The 17,946-nt window shown below is 35.5% G+C and overlaps 1 protein-coding gene across 1 annotated transcript in view; it reads left to right on the top strand.

Moving 5' to 3' along the window:
* The window catches only part of CSMD3 (CUB and Sushi multiple domains 3), a 1,271,497-nt gene that overhangs the window by 1,112,083 nt on the left and 141,468 nt on the right, over nt 1-17,946 (top strand). Inside the window, exons 36-37 of the mRNA XM_026454566.1 lie at nt 3,867-3,963; nt 7,388-7,492. Of these exons, the coding sequence (XP_026310351.1) occupies nt 3,867-3,963; nt 7,388-7,492 (202 nt within the window). The remainder of the gene's footprint in view (nt 1-3,866; nt 3,964-7,387; nt 7,493-17,946) is intronic.

Genomic DNA, 17,946 nt, shown 5'->3' with positions numbered 1-17,946 from the left:
TTAGCTACTAAGCTCTACTCTTTTGAACTTTTTATTATTTCTCTAACTTTGCGTTTGTATTTCTTCTTATGTAAATACCCTCCCCTGTGACTAAATAAGATTACTCATGGTCCACTAAATCTAGCTCATGGTTTGATTCCTTTTACATTGTTAGACACTCAATAATTTTCTTCAGCTCAATATCTTCAGCTTAGCTGAAATGTCAACTCCTGCGTGAATCTTCACATTTTTTAAAAAGCTGAATGCAGTATTTTCTTCCCCTGAATTGAAGGAAAGAAAATTTTAGACATGAAGAGGGAATTTATAATTACTTAAGGAGGTAGCAGTTATATTACAATTACACAGCTTTACTTCTAGTCTTCTTCCTGTCTTAGAATATTGCCACTGGGCCTGATGCCAATCATATAGGCAGGGTATCTATTGCCATGTGGCACTCACCCCTGGAAACAGGCACCAGTATTCACTTGTATGGAAGAATAATGATGGGCTATTTTGCAGATAATAAATTTTTATTGAGTGAAATTGTTGTAATTATTTAGTGAATGAGTACAGTGCCTACGTTTTTAACAGATTTTAGCTTAAAAAAACTTTTAATAAAGCTATTCCTTTCCTTCCTCTAAAACTACAAAAAAATTAATAAAGAAATAGCAAAATAGTATCCACAGTTGTGAGGGTCCTGTGGGTTCTTGCAAAAACTCAAGCTATGCCAAGTGATGTGAAATAAAGTAACACATGCCTCTTTCTTTAAATAAAATTTAATAGGCAGGAGAGAATTAAATCTCCCCAGTATTTCCCTTCTCAACTTTAAGGAACTTCAGCTGTGAATTAGTTGCTATAACTCTATTCATTAAAATAAATTTTTAAACATGCATTTGAATTAATTACAAAATGTCATTTTTTCTCATCCATACTGAGACTTGTTAAAAATATGCATGTTAAAATTTTTTAAATAAAGGAAGAGAAGACATTGAGCAAAGTTTATGCAAGGAAAGGATAATTTAAAAGTATCCAGAAATAAACTTGGCTTTAAAAAGGTTTATTATAAGCTCCTATAGACTTGTAGACCACAAATCTGGTTTTTCCTAATAGCTATAAGAAAGCTAGGAAACTCAAATCAATGACATATACTTAAAAATTAGCCAATTGTTTTGAAAATGATTTGAGATTCCAGGCACTGATTCATTAGATTAGCTCAAAGCTTTTGAAAAGAGAATGTTCTGAGATAGTGACAGACATTACTCTGGTTATACCCACAGTGAACATTGGTAGGTGCTTCAAAGGCTTTTCTGTATAAAAATCAGCTTGTGGTATTGATGGAACGTATCTCAAAATACTAAGAGCTATTTATGACAAACCCACAGCTAATATCATACTGAATGGGCAAAAACTGGAAAAATTCCCTTTGAAAACTGGCACAAGACAGGGATGCCCTCTCTCACCACTCCTATTCAACATAGTGTTGGAAGTTCTGGCTAGGGCAATCAGGCAAGAGAAAGAAATCAAGGGTATTCAGTTAGGAAAAGAAGAAGTCAAACTGTCCCTGTTTGCAGATGACATGATTGTATATTTAGAAAACCCCATCGTCTCAGCCCAAAATCTTCTTAAGCTGATAAGCAACTTCAGCAAAGTCTCAGGATACAAAATCAATGTGCAAAAATCACAAGCATTCTTATACACCAATAACAGACAAGCAGAGAGCCAAATCAGGAATGAACTTCCATTCACAATTGCTTCAAAGAGAATAAAATACCTAGGAATCCAACTTACAAGGGATGTAAAGGACCTCTTCAAGGAGAACTACAAACCACTGCTCAGTGAAATCAAAGAGGACACAAACAAAGGGAAGAACATACCATGCTCATGGATAGGAAGAATCAATATCGTGAAAATGTCCATACTGCCCAAGGTTATTTATAGATTCAATGCCATTCCCATCAAGCTACCAATGAGTTTCTTCACAGAATTGGAAAAAACTGCTTTAAAGTTCATATGGAACCAAAAAAGACCCCGCATTGCCAAGACAATCCTAAGTCAAAAGGACAAAGCTGGAGGCATCACGCTACCTGACTTCAAACTATACTACAAGGCTACAGTAATCAAAACAGCATGGTACTGGTACCAAAACAGAGATATAGACCAATGGAACAGAACGGAGCCCTCAGAAATAATGCCACACATCTACAACCATCTGATCTTTGACAAACCTGAGAGAAACAAGAATTGGGGAAAGGATTCCCTATTTAATAAATGGTGCTGGGAAAATTGGCTAGCCATAAGTAGAAAGCTGAAACTGGATCCTTTCCTTACTCCTTATACGAAGATTAATTCAAGATGGATTAGAGACTTAAATGTTAGACCTAATACCATAAAAACCCTAGAAGAAAATCTAGGTAGTACCATTCAGGACATAGGCATGGGCAAGGACTTCATGTCTAAAACACCAAAAGCAACGGCAGCAAAAGCCAAAATTGACAAATGGGATCTAATTAAACTAAAGAGCTTCTGCACAGCAAAAGAAACTACCATCAGAGTGAACAGGCAACCTACAGAATGGGAAAAAATTTTTGCAATCTACTCATCTGACAAAGGGCTAATTTCCAGAATCTACAAAGAACTCAAACAAATATACAAGAAAAAAACAAACAACCCCATCAAAAAGTGGGGAAAGGATATGAACAGACATTTCTCAAAAGAAGACATTCATACAGCCAACAGACACATGAAAAAATGCTCATCATCACTCGCCATCAGAGGAATGCAAATCAAAACCACAATGAGATACCATCTCACACCAGTTAGAATGGCAATCATTAAAAAATCAGGAAACAACAGGTGTTGGAGAGGATGTGGAGAAATAGGAACACTTTTACACTGTTGGTGGGATTGTAAACTAGTTCAACCATTATGGAAAACAGTATGGCAATTCCTCAAGGATCTAGAACCAGATGTACTATATGAGCCAGCCATCCCACTACTGGGTATATACCCAAAGGATTATAAATTATTCTACTACAAAGACACATGCACACGTATGTTTATTGTGGCACTATTCACAATAGCAAAGACTTGGAATCAACCCAAATGTCCATCAGTGACAGACTGGATTAAGAAAATGTGGCACATATACACCATGGAATACTATGCAGCCATAAAAAAGGATGAGTTTGCGTCCTTTGTAGGGACATGGATGCAGCTGGAAACCATCATTCTTAGCAAACTATAACAAGAAGAGAAAACCAAACACCGCATGTTCTCACTCATAGGTGGGAACTGAACAATGAGTTCACTTGGACTACAGGATACACAAAGGCAATTCTGTAATGTCAGGTGCAAATAGGACTTGTGTGAGTTCTGCTTGGAAGGAAGGATGAAACTTTCATTACTGTAATATACACAATATGTGGGAAACTTATGTCCAACTTTGCTTGGAACAGATCTAGACCAGGTCTGCCACTCTGGTAAGTTAGGAATATCATCCCATTTCATTCTCAAAACTGTCCCAGTTTGATTATTGAATTGTATGGTTACTTAGCCATATGAAAGGCCTTGTCCACAAAGAGACCCAGATTTTGTCCATAACAAAGATATTTGGTAAGTGATAATTGTGTGTATAAATAGACTAATTGATGTACATATGTTTCAAGTCCTTTTGAACTATTTAATAAACTATAATCATTGAAAAAAAAAATCAGCTTGTGTAAGCCAGTACAATAATGGAAAAAATTCAGTTCTGTTAAAAACCTTCTGTGAAGGGCCACAATTATGTGGTCCAGGATTTGAACTCTCTTTTCCAAGAGATTGTTGGACTATAGTTATGTGTATCTGGTTAGAAATGTCTATTCTTACCTGTAATTATTATTTCACAGGTACAAGTTGTTAGCTTTGCTACAGAACATAATTGGGATTCTCTGGACTTTTATGATGGGGGAGACAACAATGCTCCAAGACTTGGAAGCTATTCAGGTAAATAAGAGAGCTGAGCTTAATTAAAATACAGGTATAATTAAGAATATAAACAAAATTAAAGAGCTACCTACAACTCTTACTTGGTGGTTTTAATTTGCTTTTTACAAACTATATACAAAGATACAAGGACTGAAGTTTTAAAGATTTAAAGATGATATCAATATTGATATTTAAAACCTTATTATATTCTTAATTCTTTATATATTTGTCTAATTATTTATTGATGGTTTTATATTACTGATAATATTTTCAGCTGAGTTGGGGTTCAGGAATAGTATGCATGCTCTTTTCCTTAAAAGGATGAGCAATAATAATTAAAAATTAGACTGTGCTTTGAATTCTGTGCTATGAAGTCATGAAAATAACCAGGTGAATGCTACAAGGTACTGTTAAGTGAGAATAAAGAGAATACAGAATTATTTCTATGAAATAAATAAAATTATATAAAATTAGTATATACATGTGTAACAAGACCAGAAAGAAACAAAATAAAAGTCTTATTTTTTATATAAGATGTGGACTTGTTTTTACAACCTGTTAAATTTATTAAGGTTGTTATTTTTTGAGATGTAGTCTCGCTCTGTCTCCCAGGCTGGAGTGCAGTGGTGAGATCTCAGCTCACCGCAACCCCTGACTCCTGGGTCTGAGCGGTTCTCCTGTCTCAGCCTCCAGAGTAGCTGGGGTTACAGATGTGCATCACCACACCCAGCTAAGTTTTATATTTTTTGGGAGAGACGGGGTTTCACTATGTTGGCCAGGCTGGTCTTGAACTTCTGACTCCAGGTGACCCACCTGCCTTGGCGAGAAGGTGATCACACCTGCTGAGTTTACAGGTGTGAGCCACAACACCCAGCCAGATTTATTGAGGTTTAAAAGGTAATTTATGCAATACTGTAAAAGCTTTTGCATATAGAAGTTGAAATAAAAAGTTTTACTTTGTTAATTTTTTACTTAACAAATTAACTTTGTTAATAGTTACTTAAAGTGTAACTATTATACTTTTTAAACTCTAGAAATATAAACATAGCTAACCGATTAGCTTATTCAATTCAGATATGCTGAAATAAATTTGAATGACTTTAAGCTTTTAAGAGATTTTTAAATGGAGTAGCAGAACCTGTTATTTATCATCACCAATGAGGAAAAGAAAGAAATACCTGGAGCAGGAGTGATTTGATTTAGGCATGAGCAATATAGATTTAGATAGAAGTCTTAGAAAAATCCCACACAAGTTTAGTATACTTTTATTTATAATAGGTTAGGTAATACTTTATTAGTATCATTATTAATTTTTTTGTGTGCATTTTTAGAGACAGGGTCTGGCTCTATTGCCCAGGCTGGAGTGCAGTGGTGCAATCACAGCTCACTGCAGCCTTGAATTCTTGGGCTCAAGTGATCTATCTGCTTCAACTTCCTGAGTTGCTGGGACTACAGTCACATGCCACAACCTCAATTAATTTTTATTTTATTTTGTTTTTTTAGAGCTGGGGTCTTGCTATGTTGCCCAGGCTGATTTCCAACTTGTGGTCTCAAGAGATCCTCCTGTCTTACAGCCTTCTGATTAGCTGGGATTGTGATCCCATGATTATTACATGAGCCACCACACCCATCTGTAATACTTTAAAAATCATAATGTAACGATAATATAAGTGATAAATAACACCTGTTGATCACTAAGTGCTAGCTCTGTGTGGCATTTGCCATGCATTTCCTTATTTGATCTTTCTAGCAAATCTGTAGGTAATTGAGGCTTAGAGAGATTAAGTTGCCTGAGGTTGTACAACTAATGTTAGAATGAGATTGGGACCCAGCTGGTGTGACTCTAGAACTAGAGCTCTTAATCAGTAAGATCCTCTGAGAGAGTCAAGGCAGGTGAAATGACCTTTTAAGTTTCTGTTTATTCCCGTCTTTGGTGGTTGCCGTTATCACACTATGGTCAGGAAAAAAGCAAGTGTGTTCTTTATAGTAAATCTTTTGTGTTCTTTCATAGAAGACATCAGGGGTGAGGTCCACAAAGTTGTGCAAAGCAAATGTAAAGAAACCAGTTACTTATAAAGAAATATTTTTAATGATCTTATATGCTTGTTGAACTTTGTCTTAAAATGTAGAATTAACGCTTACTTATTTTCATGCTTGCCATTTGAAACTGCTAGAGTTGGAGTCAAAAATCTTCAGCTGTTTGCTCAATAGCAAACTCAAGAAATAATTGTTTCAAGCAGATACTTTATATTTTCAAACTCAATAACTTAATAAAATAAATTTGATCTCCTTCAGAAGTCCAGAAAAATATCGTTATAATGCATTTGCTGAAAGACAAGAGTAACAGTAGCTCATAATTGGATTTTTTTTGAAAACTGACTACCAGCTTTGCTGTCAGAGTTTAAGAAACATTAAGACACTTGACCTGTTATAGAATAATCTATCTATCTAGCTGTCTAACTTTAATTCATTATTAAAAGCAAATCAATGACTATATTATCTGACTCATACAAAGTTGTTACTATACTATAAAAATCACGTGCAAAGTTCAAAATTAAGTTTATTATTTATTCCTTTTTAGTTTGCAAACTGTTTTATTCATATTTTGTGTTTCTTTTTAATTAGTTCACAAATCTGGTAACATACAGGCAGTTAAAACTGGTTATCACTTTGAAAGTCAGAAGCCTCTGGTATAGCACAGTCTTCAAAAAACATTGGAAAGCAGAGAGAATACACAGTAATAACCTCTTTGAAAGCAATCATTCCAAACTTTCATGTTTCTAACAAGATTGACTTTACATATATGTGTATTTATTGTTTATTATCAGCTCATGCACAGAATACTGAAATCCACATGAAATTCAACGTTTATTTTCGGTGAACATGTCAAACATATAGCTTTAACTTTCACCAGCTCTTTTTGCTCCTACCTATTTTTAGGAAGCAATCTAGGCCGAGACGGGCGGATCACAAGGTCAGGAGATCGAGACCATCCTGGCTAATACGGTGAAACCTCGTCTCTACTAAAAAAAATACAAAAAACTAGCCGGGCAAGGTGGCGGGCGCCTGTAGTCCCAGCTACTCCAGAGGCTGAGGCAGGAGAATGGCGTGATCCCGGGAGGCGGAGCTTGCAGTGAGCAGAGATCCGGCCACTGCACTCCAGCCTGGGTGACAGAGCGAGACTCCGTCTCAAAAAAAAAAAAAAAAAAAAAAAAAGGAAGCAATCTAAAGCCATCTCAAGTGGTGGTCTGTCTTCTTGGAAATAGGAACAGTATATTGAAAGAGGATTGTGAAAAAATATTTCTACTATTTATTTTTGAAAAAAACAGCTTGATTAATGCATATTTTTAGTGGTAACCTATTGACTTATTAGTAAACTTACTTAATTTTATTATAGTACTTATTAATGGCCATTGACTTGCTTTCTCATATATCATTTCAGGAACAACAATACCCCATCTTTTGAATAGTACGTCTAATAATCTATATCTAAATTTTCAATCAGACATCAGTGTTTCTGCTGCAGGATTTCATCTTGAATACACAGGTAAAAATAATATCATGTGCCATTCAAAAAGCTTAAGAACAAGTTTATATTAATTAAAAAATATTTTTGTGAGTATGTATATATTATAGCAACTTTCTCAAATAAAACATTGTCTTATTAAAATTTTGAAGTATTACTTCAATTCAATTACAAAATTATATGGATAAAGTTTTAATGATTTCACAAGAGTTTACAAGTTTTTTTTGTTATTGAGTAAGAATAATTAATGTGAAATCTACCTTTTCAACAAATGTTTAAGTGTGCAATATTGTATTAACCGTAAGTCCAATATTATGCAACAGATCTCTAGAACTTACTCATCTTGCATAACTGAAACTTTATACCCATTGAACCACAGCTCTTCATTTCCCCCTTTCCCTATCCCCTGACAACCACCATTCTACTCCACTTCTTTGGGTTTGACTATTTTAGATTTGCCGTGGAAGTGGAATCATGAAGTATTTATCCTCCTGTGATTGGTTTCTTTTACTGTGTAATGTCCTCCAGGTTCATCACCTCCTGGTCTGTATATCTGTTTTTATCCAGTACTACACTGTTTTGTTAACTCTATCTTTGTAATATATAATCAAGAAGTGGGACCTCAGCACTTTTGTTCTTCTTGCTCCAGAATTCTTTGGCTGTTCAAGATCTTTTGTGGTTCTATATGCATCTTAGTACTTTATTTGTGGAAAAACATGTCACAGATTTTGATAAGCATCAAATTGAATCTGTAGGTTGTTTTGTGTAGTATGGACATTTTAACATTATTAAATATTCTAATCCATAAAAATGGGATGTACTTCTATTTATTTGTGTGTCTTCTGTAATTTTTCTCGTCGCCATTTTGTAGCTTTTTTTTTTTTTTTTTTTTTGAGAAGGAGTTTCGCTCTTGTTGCCCCGGCTGGAATGGAATGGCATGATCCTGGCTCACTGCAACCTCCACCTCCTGGGTTCAAGCGATTCTTTTGCCTCAGCCTCCCAAGTAACTGGGATTACAGACACTCTACACCACACCCAGCTCATTTTATATTTTCAGTAGAGACGTAGTTTCACCATGTTGACCAGGCTGGTCTCAAAATGCAGCTGATTCTTTGTATGTTAATTTTGTATCTTGCAACTTCATGGATTCATTTATTAGTTCTAACAGTTTTTTTTTTTTTTTTTTTTTTTTTTTTAGTGGAGTCTCCTCAACATTACTGATAAATAATGATTATTCATATTTCTGGGATACATGTGATATTTTTGTACATGTATACAATGTGTAGTGATCAAATCAGGGTAATTGAATTATCATTCATAACCTCAATCATTTATCATTTATTTATGTTGGGAACATTTCAAATCTTTCTTCTCATTATTTTAAAGTATACAATAAATTATCATTAACTTGTCACCCTGCTTATCAAACATCAGAATTTATTCTTTCTTTCTAACTGTATTTTTGAACGCATTAACCAACCTCTCTTCTTCCCTGCCTTCCAAGTCATCTATTTCAGCCTCTGGTAACCATCATTCTACTCTCTACCTCCATGAGATCAACTTTTTTAGCTTACACATATATGTGAGAATATGCAATATCCATTTTCTATGCCTGGCTCATTTCACTTAACGTAACATCCTCTAGTTCCAGTCATGTTGCTGCAAATAACAGGATTTCAATTTTATGGCTGAATAGTACTCCATTGTCATATATATCATATTTTCCTTACCCATTCATCCACTGATGGACACAGGTTGATTTTGTATCTTGGCTATTGTGAATACTGCTGCAATAAACATGAGAGTGCAGGTATCCCTTTGATATACTGATTTTCTTTCTTTTGGATATATACCCAGCAGTGGGATTGATGGATCTTATATAGTTCTATTTTCCATTTTTTAATGAAACCTCCCTACTATTGTTTATAATGCCTTGACCAATTTACATTCCCACCAAGAATGTGTAAGAGTTCCCTTTTCTCCTTTTTTTTTTTGTTTGCTTGATAATATCCACTTTACCTGGGGCAAGATGACATCTCAGTGTGGTCCATGGAGTCTTTATGTTGTTCCGCATTTAGGATTTTATCATCTGCAGACAGGGACAATTTTAATTATTCCTTTTTGACTTGGATGCCTTTTATTTCTATTTCTTGCCTAATTCCTCTGTCTAGGACTTCTGGTAGTATTTTGATTAGAAGTGGAGAGAGTGGATATCCTTACCCTCTTCCTGATTATAAAGAAAAAGCTTTTTGTTTTTTACCATTAAGTATGATGTTAGTTATGGGCTTTTCATATATGGTCTTTATTATGTTGAGGTAAATTTCTTAAACACCTAGTTGTTTTTGAGAGTTTTCAATAATGAAATGGTGTCAAATACATTTAAATACTTTTTTTTGCATTCATTGATACAATCATGTGACTTGTATTCTTCGCTCTGTTAATGTGATATATTACATTTATTGATTTGTGTACGTTTGACCATTGTTACATTCCAGGAATAAATTTCTCTTGGTCGCGGTATATGATTTTTTTTTTAACATGCTGCTAGATTTGGCTTACTATCATGTTGTTGAGGATTTTTGCATCCATGTTCAGAAGGGATATTGGATTATAGTTTTCTTTTCTTATGGTGTCTTTGTCTTTGCTATTAGGGCAGGGCTGACTGCAATAAAAAAGTTTGGACATATTTTCCCCTCTTCAATTTTTTTTGAAGAGTTTGAGAAGGATTGATGTTAATTTTTAAAGTGTAAGGTAGAATTCACCAGTGTAGCCATCTGATGCAGTGCCTTTCTTTGTTGGGAGGACTTTGTTAACTGATTCAATCTTTTTACTAGTTACTGGTTCATGTAGATTTTCTGTTTCCTTAAAATTTAGTCTTGGTAACTTTTATATTTCTAGGAATTTTTTTTTTCATTTTTCTGAGTTATTCTAAATTTTGGTGTGTAATTGTTCATAGCAGTCTCTTATTCTTTTAATATCTGTGGCATCAATTGCAATGCCTACTTTTTAATTATAAGTATTTTTAAATTGTGAAAAAGGAACTAGATCCTGTAGAGATTTTAAAATTGGAATTAAAGCGACTACTCCTGACATAGAAAAAGTACATTCATCTCCCAACTTCCTGCAAAACTTTTCATCATAAAAATAGATTAGTTCCCCTATTAAACACATATATGAAGCAATGTGTCATTTCATACATAAAATTATCACAAATGTAATTAGGTGAGTGTTTGGGTAACTATGGGTTTTTTTACTCTCTACTTAAAATGCAAGCTGCAGAAGACAAAATCTTTCAACATCATCTCATTCAGGCCACACTTAGTTCCACACTGAAACACCATTACCTAAATTGAAGTTTTGATAGACATGAAACTCTCAGTGGGAGCGAACAGCAGCTATAATTGATAAGCATGTGCTAAGTAAATAATATTTAAATGATTTTTTACATGTTTTTGGTTTTATAATTAAGTTTAGTTTTCAGTTATTGCTAACTTCAGATACAATAAATGTATTACTGTAATGCAAATACATGACAAATCCATAAAACAAAATTTATTCATTCATTCTTTATTCAACCGACAAATATTTTGAACACCTACCATATGTCAGGCACTATGCTCGACATAAAAAATGTGAAGTTAGACATGTCACAGTATCTTTCTTTGAAGAGTCTTGTAGAAGATTCACAAAGATAAAACAGTATTACAGTGCTTTGAATACAGTAATAGATGTATTTGTGGTAGATCACCCAAAAGCAATAAATAATCGTCTCCATTTAGGAAATTCAGGGAATACTTCAAACAGGAGGTGACACTTGGGGTGAGTCTTAAAAAATAAGGAGTTTTACAGTTAAGCAAGAAGGAGTGGATAGATTCAGCAGAGGAAATTTCACATTCAGACAGCTATGAAATATGCCGCATTAGGAAAAATTCAAACTATTTCAGTAGGAATGGTACATAAGATATGATGGAGTGGTAGTAACTAAGGCTGCTTATATAGGCATGACTACTCCTGAAAGGTATAAGATGTCATAATGAGAAATTTGACTTTGTTATAGGTGCCGCAGCTCAAAAGCAGAATATGTTTTGATAGTTTTTCGTGATGCAGACCATTAAATTATTGTAAACCACAAGTAAATTGAAGAAACTTTAAAAAGTCTCTTGTGTACAACTTTTGCATTTCTAAAATATTTTGCTGAATGCAAAAATCCTTTATTTGTATAAGATAATATATGATCACTAATATTTAACAAGATGATATAGCTATATATAATATTTTTTAAACTGTTCTTTTGGTTAGAAATTCTTATTTTTAATAAATGAGATAAATTGAACTATATCCTAATTAACACATAATAGATGCTAATAGTACATTGTGTCTTGCCTTTTAGAGCAGAGAATTGCAAGTTTGACTGCTCTTCCTAAGGGAAATCAATAACTACTCACATTAAATCTCACAATTTTAGGTCTTGGAAACCAATATCTTTGACAGGAAAAACATACTAGTTATAATTTAAGCATTTTAAATCATGATCTTTAATTTAGAAAGTAACGTTGAGGCCGGCGCGGTGGCTCAAGCCTGTAATCCCAGCACTTTGGGAGGCCGAGATGGGCGGATCACAAGGTCAGGAGATCAAGACCATCCTGTCTAACACGGTGAAACCCCGTCTCTACTAAAAAATACAAAAAATTAGCCGGGCGTGTTGGCGGGTGCCTGTAGTCCCAGCTACTCGGGAGGCTGAGGCAGGAGAATGGTGTGAACCCGGGAGGCGGAGCTTGCAGTGAGCTGAGATCCGGTCACTGCACTCCAGCCTGGGCAACAGAGCGAGACTCCGTCTCAAAAAAAAAAAAAAAAAAAAAAAAAAAGAAAGTAACGTTGAGTGCCTATGTGAAGGACACTCTGCTTAGAACTGTAGGGAAATTGGGAGATGAATGAGACAAATCTCTTTTTCTAATTGAGTGAAAACTTTATTACATGGTATATGTTTTTCCCTGTACTGTATTTGTGACTGTTTACTCAATTAAATTACAACTTGTTATTCCTATAAAATGAGCAAAGAAAGTCACTGTCCTCTAAATTAATTATCTGAATCAAACTAAAAAATGTGAGAAAGAATTTACTCTTGGTAATGAATGAGCATAAGAACTAATGATTCATTGGTGTATTTTACGTGCAGTTGCTTTAAATAATAACACTACCAACTCTCCTAATGGTCCAGAGGCTATTCAAAGTGAATGGCGTTTAATCTATTAGTTTGAATTCACATAATCTAAATGTTCGCAAAGCGATGCTTTGGGTTCAAGATGATCCCTAGATACTTCTTAAGAGTCCTTAGCTATGTAGATTCTTCACCTAAGAGAAAAATATGGAAACAAAACATAGAGCAGGATATTTACGCAATCTGTTAAATGTGTTAACTGTATTTTTCAAAAACCACAAGGTGGCAACCTATTAGAAGATGATATTATAGTCAGCAACTTTTTAAAGCATTGTGTTGATAGGCCTTAACTAAGATATCAAAACATTTGCTGAATGCTTCCTTTTAATTGGATCATTATTATTTGAAAACTTCCTGAATTAAAGTAAATATAATTAAAAATAGCACTACAAAAAGCCTTTAAAGGTATAGAAAAATAATAATTTTATCAAATCATAATTTAGCGGAAGTTAACTCTCCATGTAGACAAAGACCTTTCTTTTTTGAAGAAATTTAATAAATACCTTACTAATGGTATGCTTGACTACATTGGTCACATAAAAATACTACAGTTGCATGTGCTATTTTTACACAAAGTCAGTGACCCTAAATTAAAATGATAATTATAATAGAAAACTGAAAGGATGCAGAGAAATAGATGTGAAAAAGAGAGTTACAGGATATGGAAAAAGGTAATAGGGGAGAGGGACTGATAAAGACAGGTGAGAAAAAGATACATTTAGTTGACAGTGGCGAAATCAGTGCCAAAGGACAACTAACATTCTTTTTTTTTTTTTTTTTTTTTTTTTTTGAGACGGAGTCTCGCTCTATCACCCAGGCTGGAGTGCAGTGGCCGGATCTCAGCTCACTGCAAGCTCCGCCTCCCGGGCTTACGCCATTCTCCTGCCTCAACCTCCAGAGTAGCTGGGACTACAGGCGCCCGCCACCACGCCGGGCTAATTTTTTTGTATTTTTAGTAGAGCCAGGGTTTCACCGTATTAGCCAGGATGGTCCCGATCTCCTGACCTCGTGATCCACCCGTCTCGGCCTCCCAAAGTGCTGGGATTACAGGCTTGAGCCACCGCGCCCGGCCGTTCTTTAAATTAATTTTTAAAATTTTAGAATATGTTTCTTGTTTGCAAATCTATTGTCTAATCAGGAAGGACATTAACATAATATTTGCTAAATACTGAGTTTAAATTCAGGAGAATGGTGGAAGATTGAACAAGAAAATTTAAAGACTAAGTATTGCTTTACAGTACTAAAAAGACTAATAAATTCTGCTCTGGTCTTTAAGGACAAACGTATAAAACAAGCCATGGCAGCATTTTTGACTGCATTGTTAAGAACAGATTGAATAACAGTTAAAATGTGTTTGGTGGATGAAGTGCTACATAGAGCAGCTGTAGTTTAGAACAATATCCAGTCCCGCAACTAGAAAGACTGACTGTTTACTCAGTTGCACACTGGAGGCTATTACTCTCAGAAACTCCAGAGAATACAGTGCCCTCTACCCAAGCACTATGGATTTTTTTCACCAAAATAATCTATTTTGCTTATGGAAAGGGCATCTTAATTTCTGTCAAGTTTCATAAAAGGTAGCCTTCTCTTAGTGGAGAAACATCCATTTTGTGTTAATTCAAGAATCTGTTCATTTATGAAGGCAGATTTTGATAACTAGATACAGAAATTTTGAAGAACTCCCTGTGTATTTAGAGGCACCTCAAAATATTGGCTGAGATATACAGCCTCTGGAAGAGAAAACTGTGTTTTTTAATGCATGTAAATAAGGACTAATTTTTTTTTTAATACCTAATTTTAGATACTTGATATAAGCAAAATACTTAAACAACTGGGTACTGGGTAAAAATGACATTGGGTGTGAGTGGTGTGTGTGTGTAAACAGGGTTGGTATATTAACTTTTTTCTATGAAGGAGACGTCTATGTCACTGCACATCTTTGGGTATTTCATTTGTGACAGTCTCTAAGACAAAAGTTCTGCCCACTGGGTAACATAAGGGAAGAATCACAATGGGGAAATCACAGTCTATAATCACACTGTGAATACCAGGAACAGATGCAGAACACTTTAAGGTTTTCTATAAAAAAGGATAGTGTTTATATTTTTCATCCAAGAAAGTAGACTCTTACTATATTCCTAAAGGAGTATTTTAAATAGTGAAGGTTTCAGGAAACATGGCAGGTGTTCTTTCTTAGTAAATGGAAATTTGGCTGAGATTCTTCCCAGCAAGTGAGTGTTTTCTCCATCTGATTTTTCTATTCATGAGGTTTTCAGAAAAAAAAAAAAAAAAAAAAAATATATATATATATATATATATATTTGTGTGTGTATATATATATTTTCTGGTGGCAGAGTTACTACACAGATATGCCCTGCTTTTTATTTACTTAAAAGGTAAATGCTGGCGGATAGGCTGATTTATTTTTATTTATTTATTTATCTTATTTATTTATTTTTATTTTTGGAGACATAGTCTCCCTCTGTTGCCCAGGCTGGAGTGCAATGGCACTATCTCAGCTCACTGCAACCTCCACCTCTCAGGGTCAAGCAGTTATCCTGCCTCAGCCTCCCGAGTAGCTGGGACTACATGTCGTGCTGCCACGCCTGGCTAATTTTTGTATTTTACTAGAGATGAGGTTTCACCGTGTTGACCAGGCTGGTCTCGAACTCCTGTGCTCAGGCAATCCACCCACTTTGGCCTCCCAAAGTGCTAAGATTACAGGCATGAGCCAACGCGCCTGGCCAGATAGGCTGTTTTTTTAATCATTATAGTGATCGTTTCCTTCTTGAACCTGAGATAATGGCATTTTAACTTTAGAATGCCTGATCTTTAACATTTCTGTTATCACCATCATCATTTATATCAGACAAACCTATTGTTCCTTCCACTCAACCCTTTCTACACCTTGGTCTTAATAATATTTCCAGATATTTGATCATTTCATATCATTACCTTCGTATCTACTAAATAAAGGCAACATTCTTTAGCTTCTTATTCCAACACTGATTTCTTAATGCTTCATTTTTCACGCATGAATTTTGTAATATTCCCCCACTTAATCAAATTAAGCATTTGTTTTTAGATGTAACATACCTTTCCTCTCTCTACTCCTTTCACGATTCATTTCCTCCACTTGACATGCTCTACTTCTCTTTTTTTTTCTAGCTATAAGACTCTTAACTGTTACACTCTACTCTGAATTGTGTGTGAGTGTATGTGTGTGTGTGTATGGATTATTTTTATTTGTGAACCTTTTATTCAACTCCATCAGTGTTCTTGTTTTTTGTTTTAGCTTGTGTTTGTTTTTGTATGTTGTTATCAGGTAGTCCTCATTCTTCCTTTCTTCCACCTTGTTCATTGCATATTAATTTCTGTCTTTGGGACTGTCATTTGTGAGTGTGTGTGTATTTATTTATTTATTTATTTATGAGACAGAGTCTCACTCTGTCGCCCAGGCTGGAGTGCAATGGCACGTGATCTCAGCTCACTGCAACCTCCACTTCCCAGGTTAAAGTGAATCTCCTGCTTCAGCCTCCTGAGTAGCTGGGATTACAGGTGCACACCACCATGCCCAGCTAATTTTTGTATTTTTAGTAGAGACAGGGTTTCACCATGTTGGTCCGGTTGGTCTCGAACTCCTGACCTCGTAATACGCCCGCCTCTGCCTCCCAAAGTCCTGGGATTACAGGTATGTGCCACCGTGCCCAGCCTTTGTCATTTGTTTTTATCTTACGCATCACAGATATAAGAGAGAAAACATAATTCCTATTTTACTGAAGACTGAGGACTGGAAGTCAGGTTAGCAAGGGGCTGGGGGAGACATTTAGGAGGGAGTGTAATTCCTGGAGTGTAGGGGATGCCACAGTGCTTGGTGCCACAAGCTCCTTGTGCCACTCCCCCATGCTCATTGGATCTCAGCACCTTATGTGCTGCTTCTCATGAAACACCTGCACACAACTATTGCCAAGGGCTAAGGAACTGTTTGAGATTTTGTATCCTGTATGGGAATTGTTTCAAAAGAAATCAATGACCTCTGCATTCTAACAATATTTTAAGGAGAAAAAGAGAAGGAGACCAGCAAGGAGTCTTGTTTCAGAGGAGCATTACATGTGCAGCCACTTCTCTGCTCAGCAGCGTGTGCCCCATATCCGTGTGGGCTAGGCCCTCACCTCTATACACTTCCTCCCGTGGAATGGAGAACAGCAGTGAGATACCCAGTAGGAGGCCAGGGGAAATCTGGGCAGCTGCATGTTTTCTGAGCATCTTCTCCATCGTTGCTCCTTTTCTACCCTAAATTTTAACTTCACTGATCAAATCAACCCAGCTCAGAAGTGGTCTCTTCCTTCTCTGAATTCTGGTATCATTTCCTTTTTACCTGTCTCAATGCCTATATCTTCATTCATTCAACAAATATTTACTGAATTCTGTGTGTCAGGCATTGTTCCTATTAGTGAACAAAAGAGGCAATATACTTTTCCCTTTGACAGTCTATCAGGTGAAGACAGATAAAAGGTGAAAATATAATAAAAGAGTAATCTATATAACATTTTAGAAAATGATGTGTCATAGAAAAAAAATAGATGGAGAGTTGAGGAATCAGGAGTGCTAGGGATAAAAAGAGGGATGCTATGGCGGTCAGGGCAGACCTCATGGAGAAGGTGACAACTGAGCAAGCAGTTGAAGGTGGTGCAGGAATAAGCCTTGCTGGTAAGTGAAGATGTTGTTTTAGGGTATAGCTAGAGCAAATACTACAAAACAGAAGTATGAAGAACGAAAAAGTGAGGTAGCAGGAAATTAAATGAGAGATGAAAAGTAAATGGGACTTACAAGCCATTGTAAGGACTTTATTTTTGCTCTAGTTGAAATGGAAATCGTTAGGGAGATTTGAGCAGAGGAATGACATGCTCTGATTTACAAGGTATTACCATGTTCTGCAGTTCTAATGCTTAAGTAACAATTGTAATTAGCATTCTTGAATTATCTATCTGCATGAATATTAAACTACTTTTGGGTAGTGTGTTGCACATTATTTATTTCCAGTAAGACACAAGATAATGTGTTGCTGGTTTTATGTCCACAATGAATATTTGCTGGAAAACTGAAAAACAAAACAAAACAATGATTATGTTTTTCTGAGCAAGATGATCACTTTATATGACTATGGACTATGCCTTGGCTATTATCACTCAGTACACAAATACCTGACGACGACGATGACTTCTTCTTCTCCTCCTCCTCCTCCTCCTCCTCCTCC

Source organism: Piliocolobus tephrosceles, chromosome 7 (genome assembly GCF_002776525.5).
Source record: "Piliocolobus tephrosceles isolate RC106 chromosome 7, ASM277652v3, whole genome shotgun sequence".
Taxonomy (NCBI): Eukaryota; Metazoa; Chordata; class Mammalia; order Primates; family Cercopithecidae; genus Piliocolobus; species Piliocolobus tephrosceles.
This window is presented reverse-complemented; position numbering and strand designations above follow the sequence as displayed.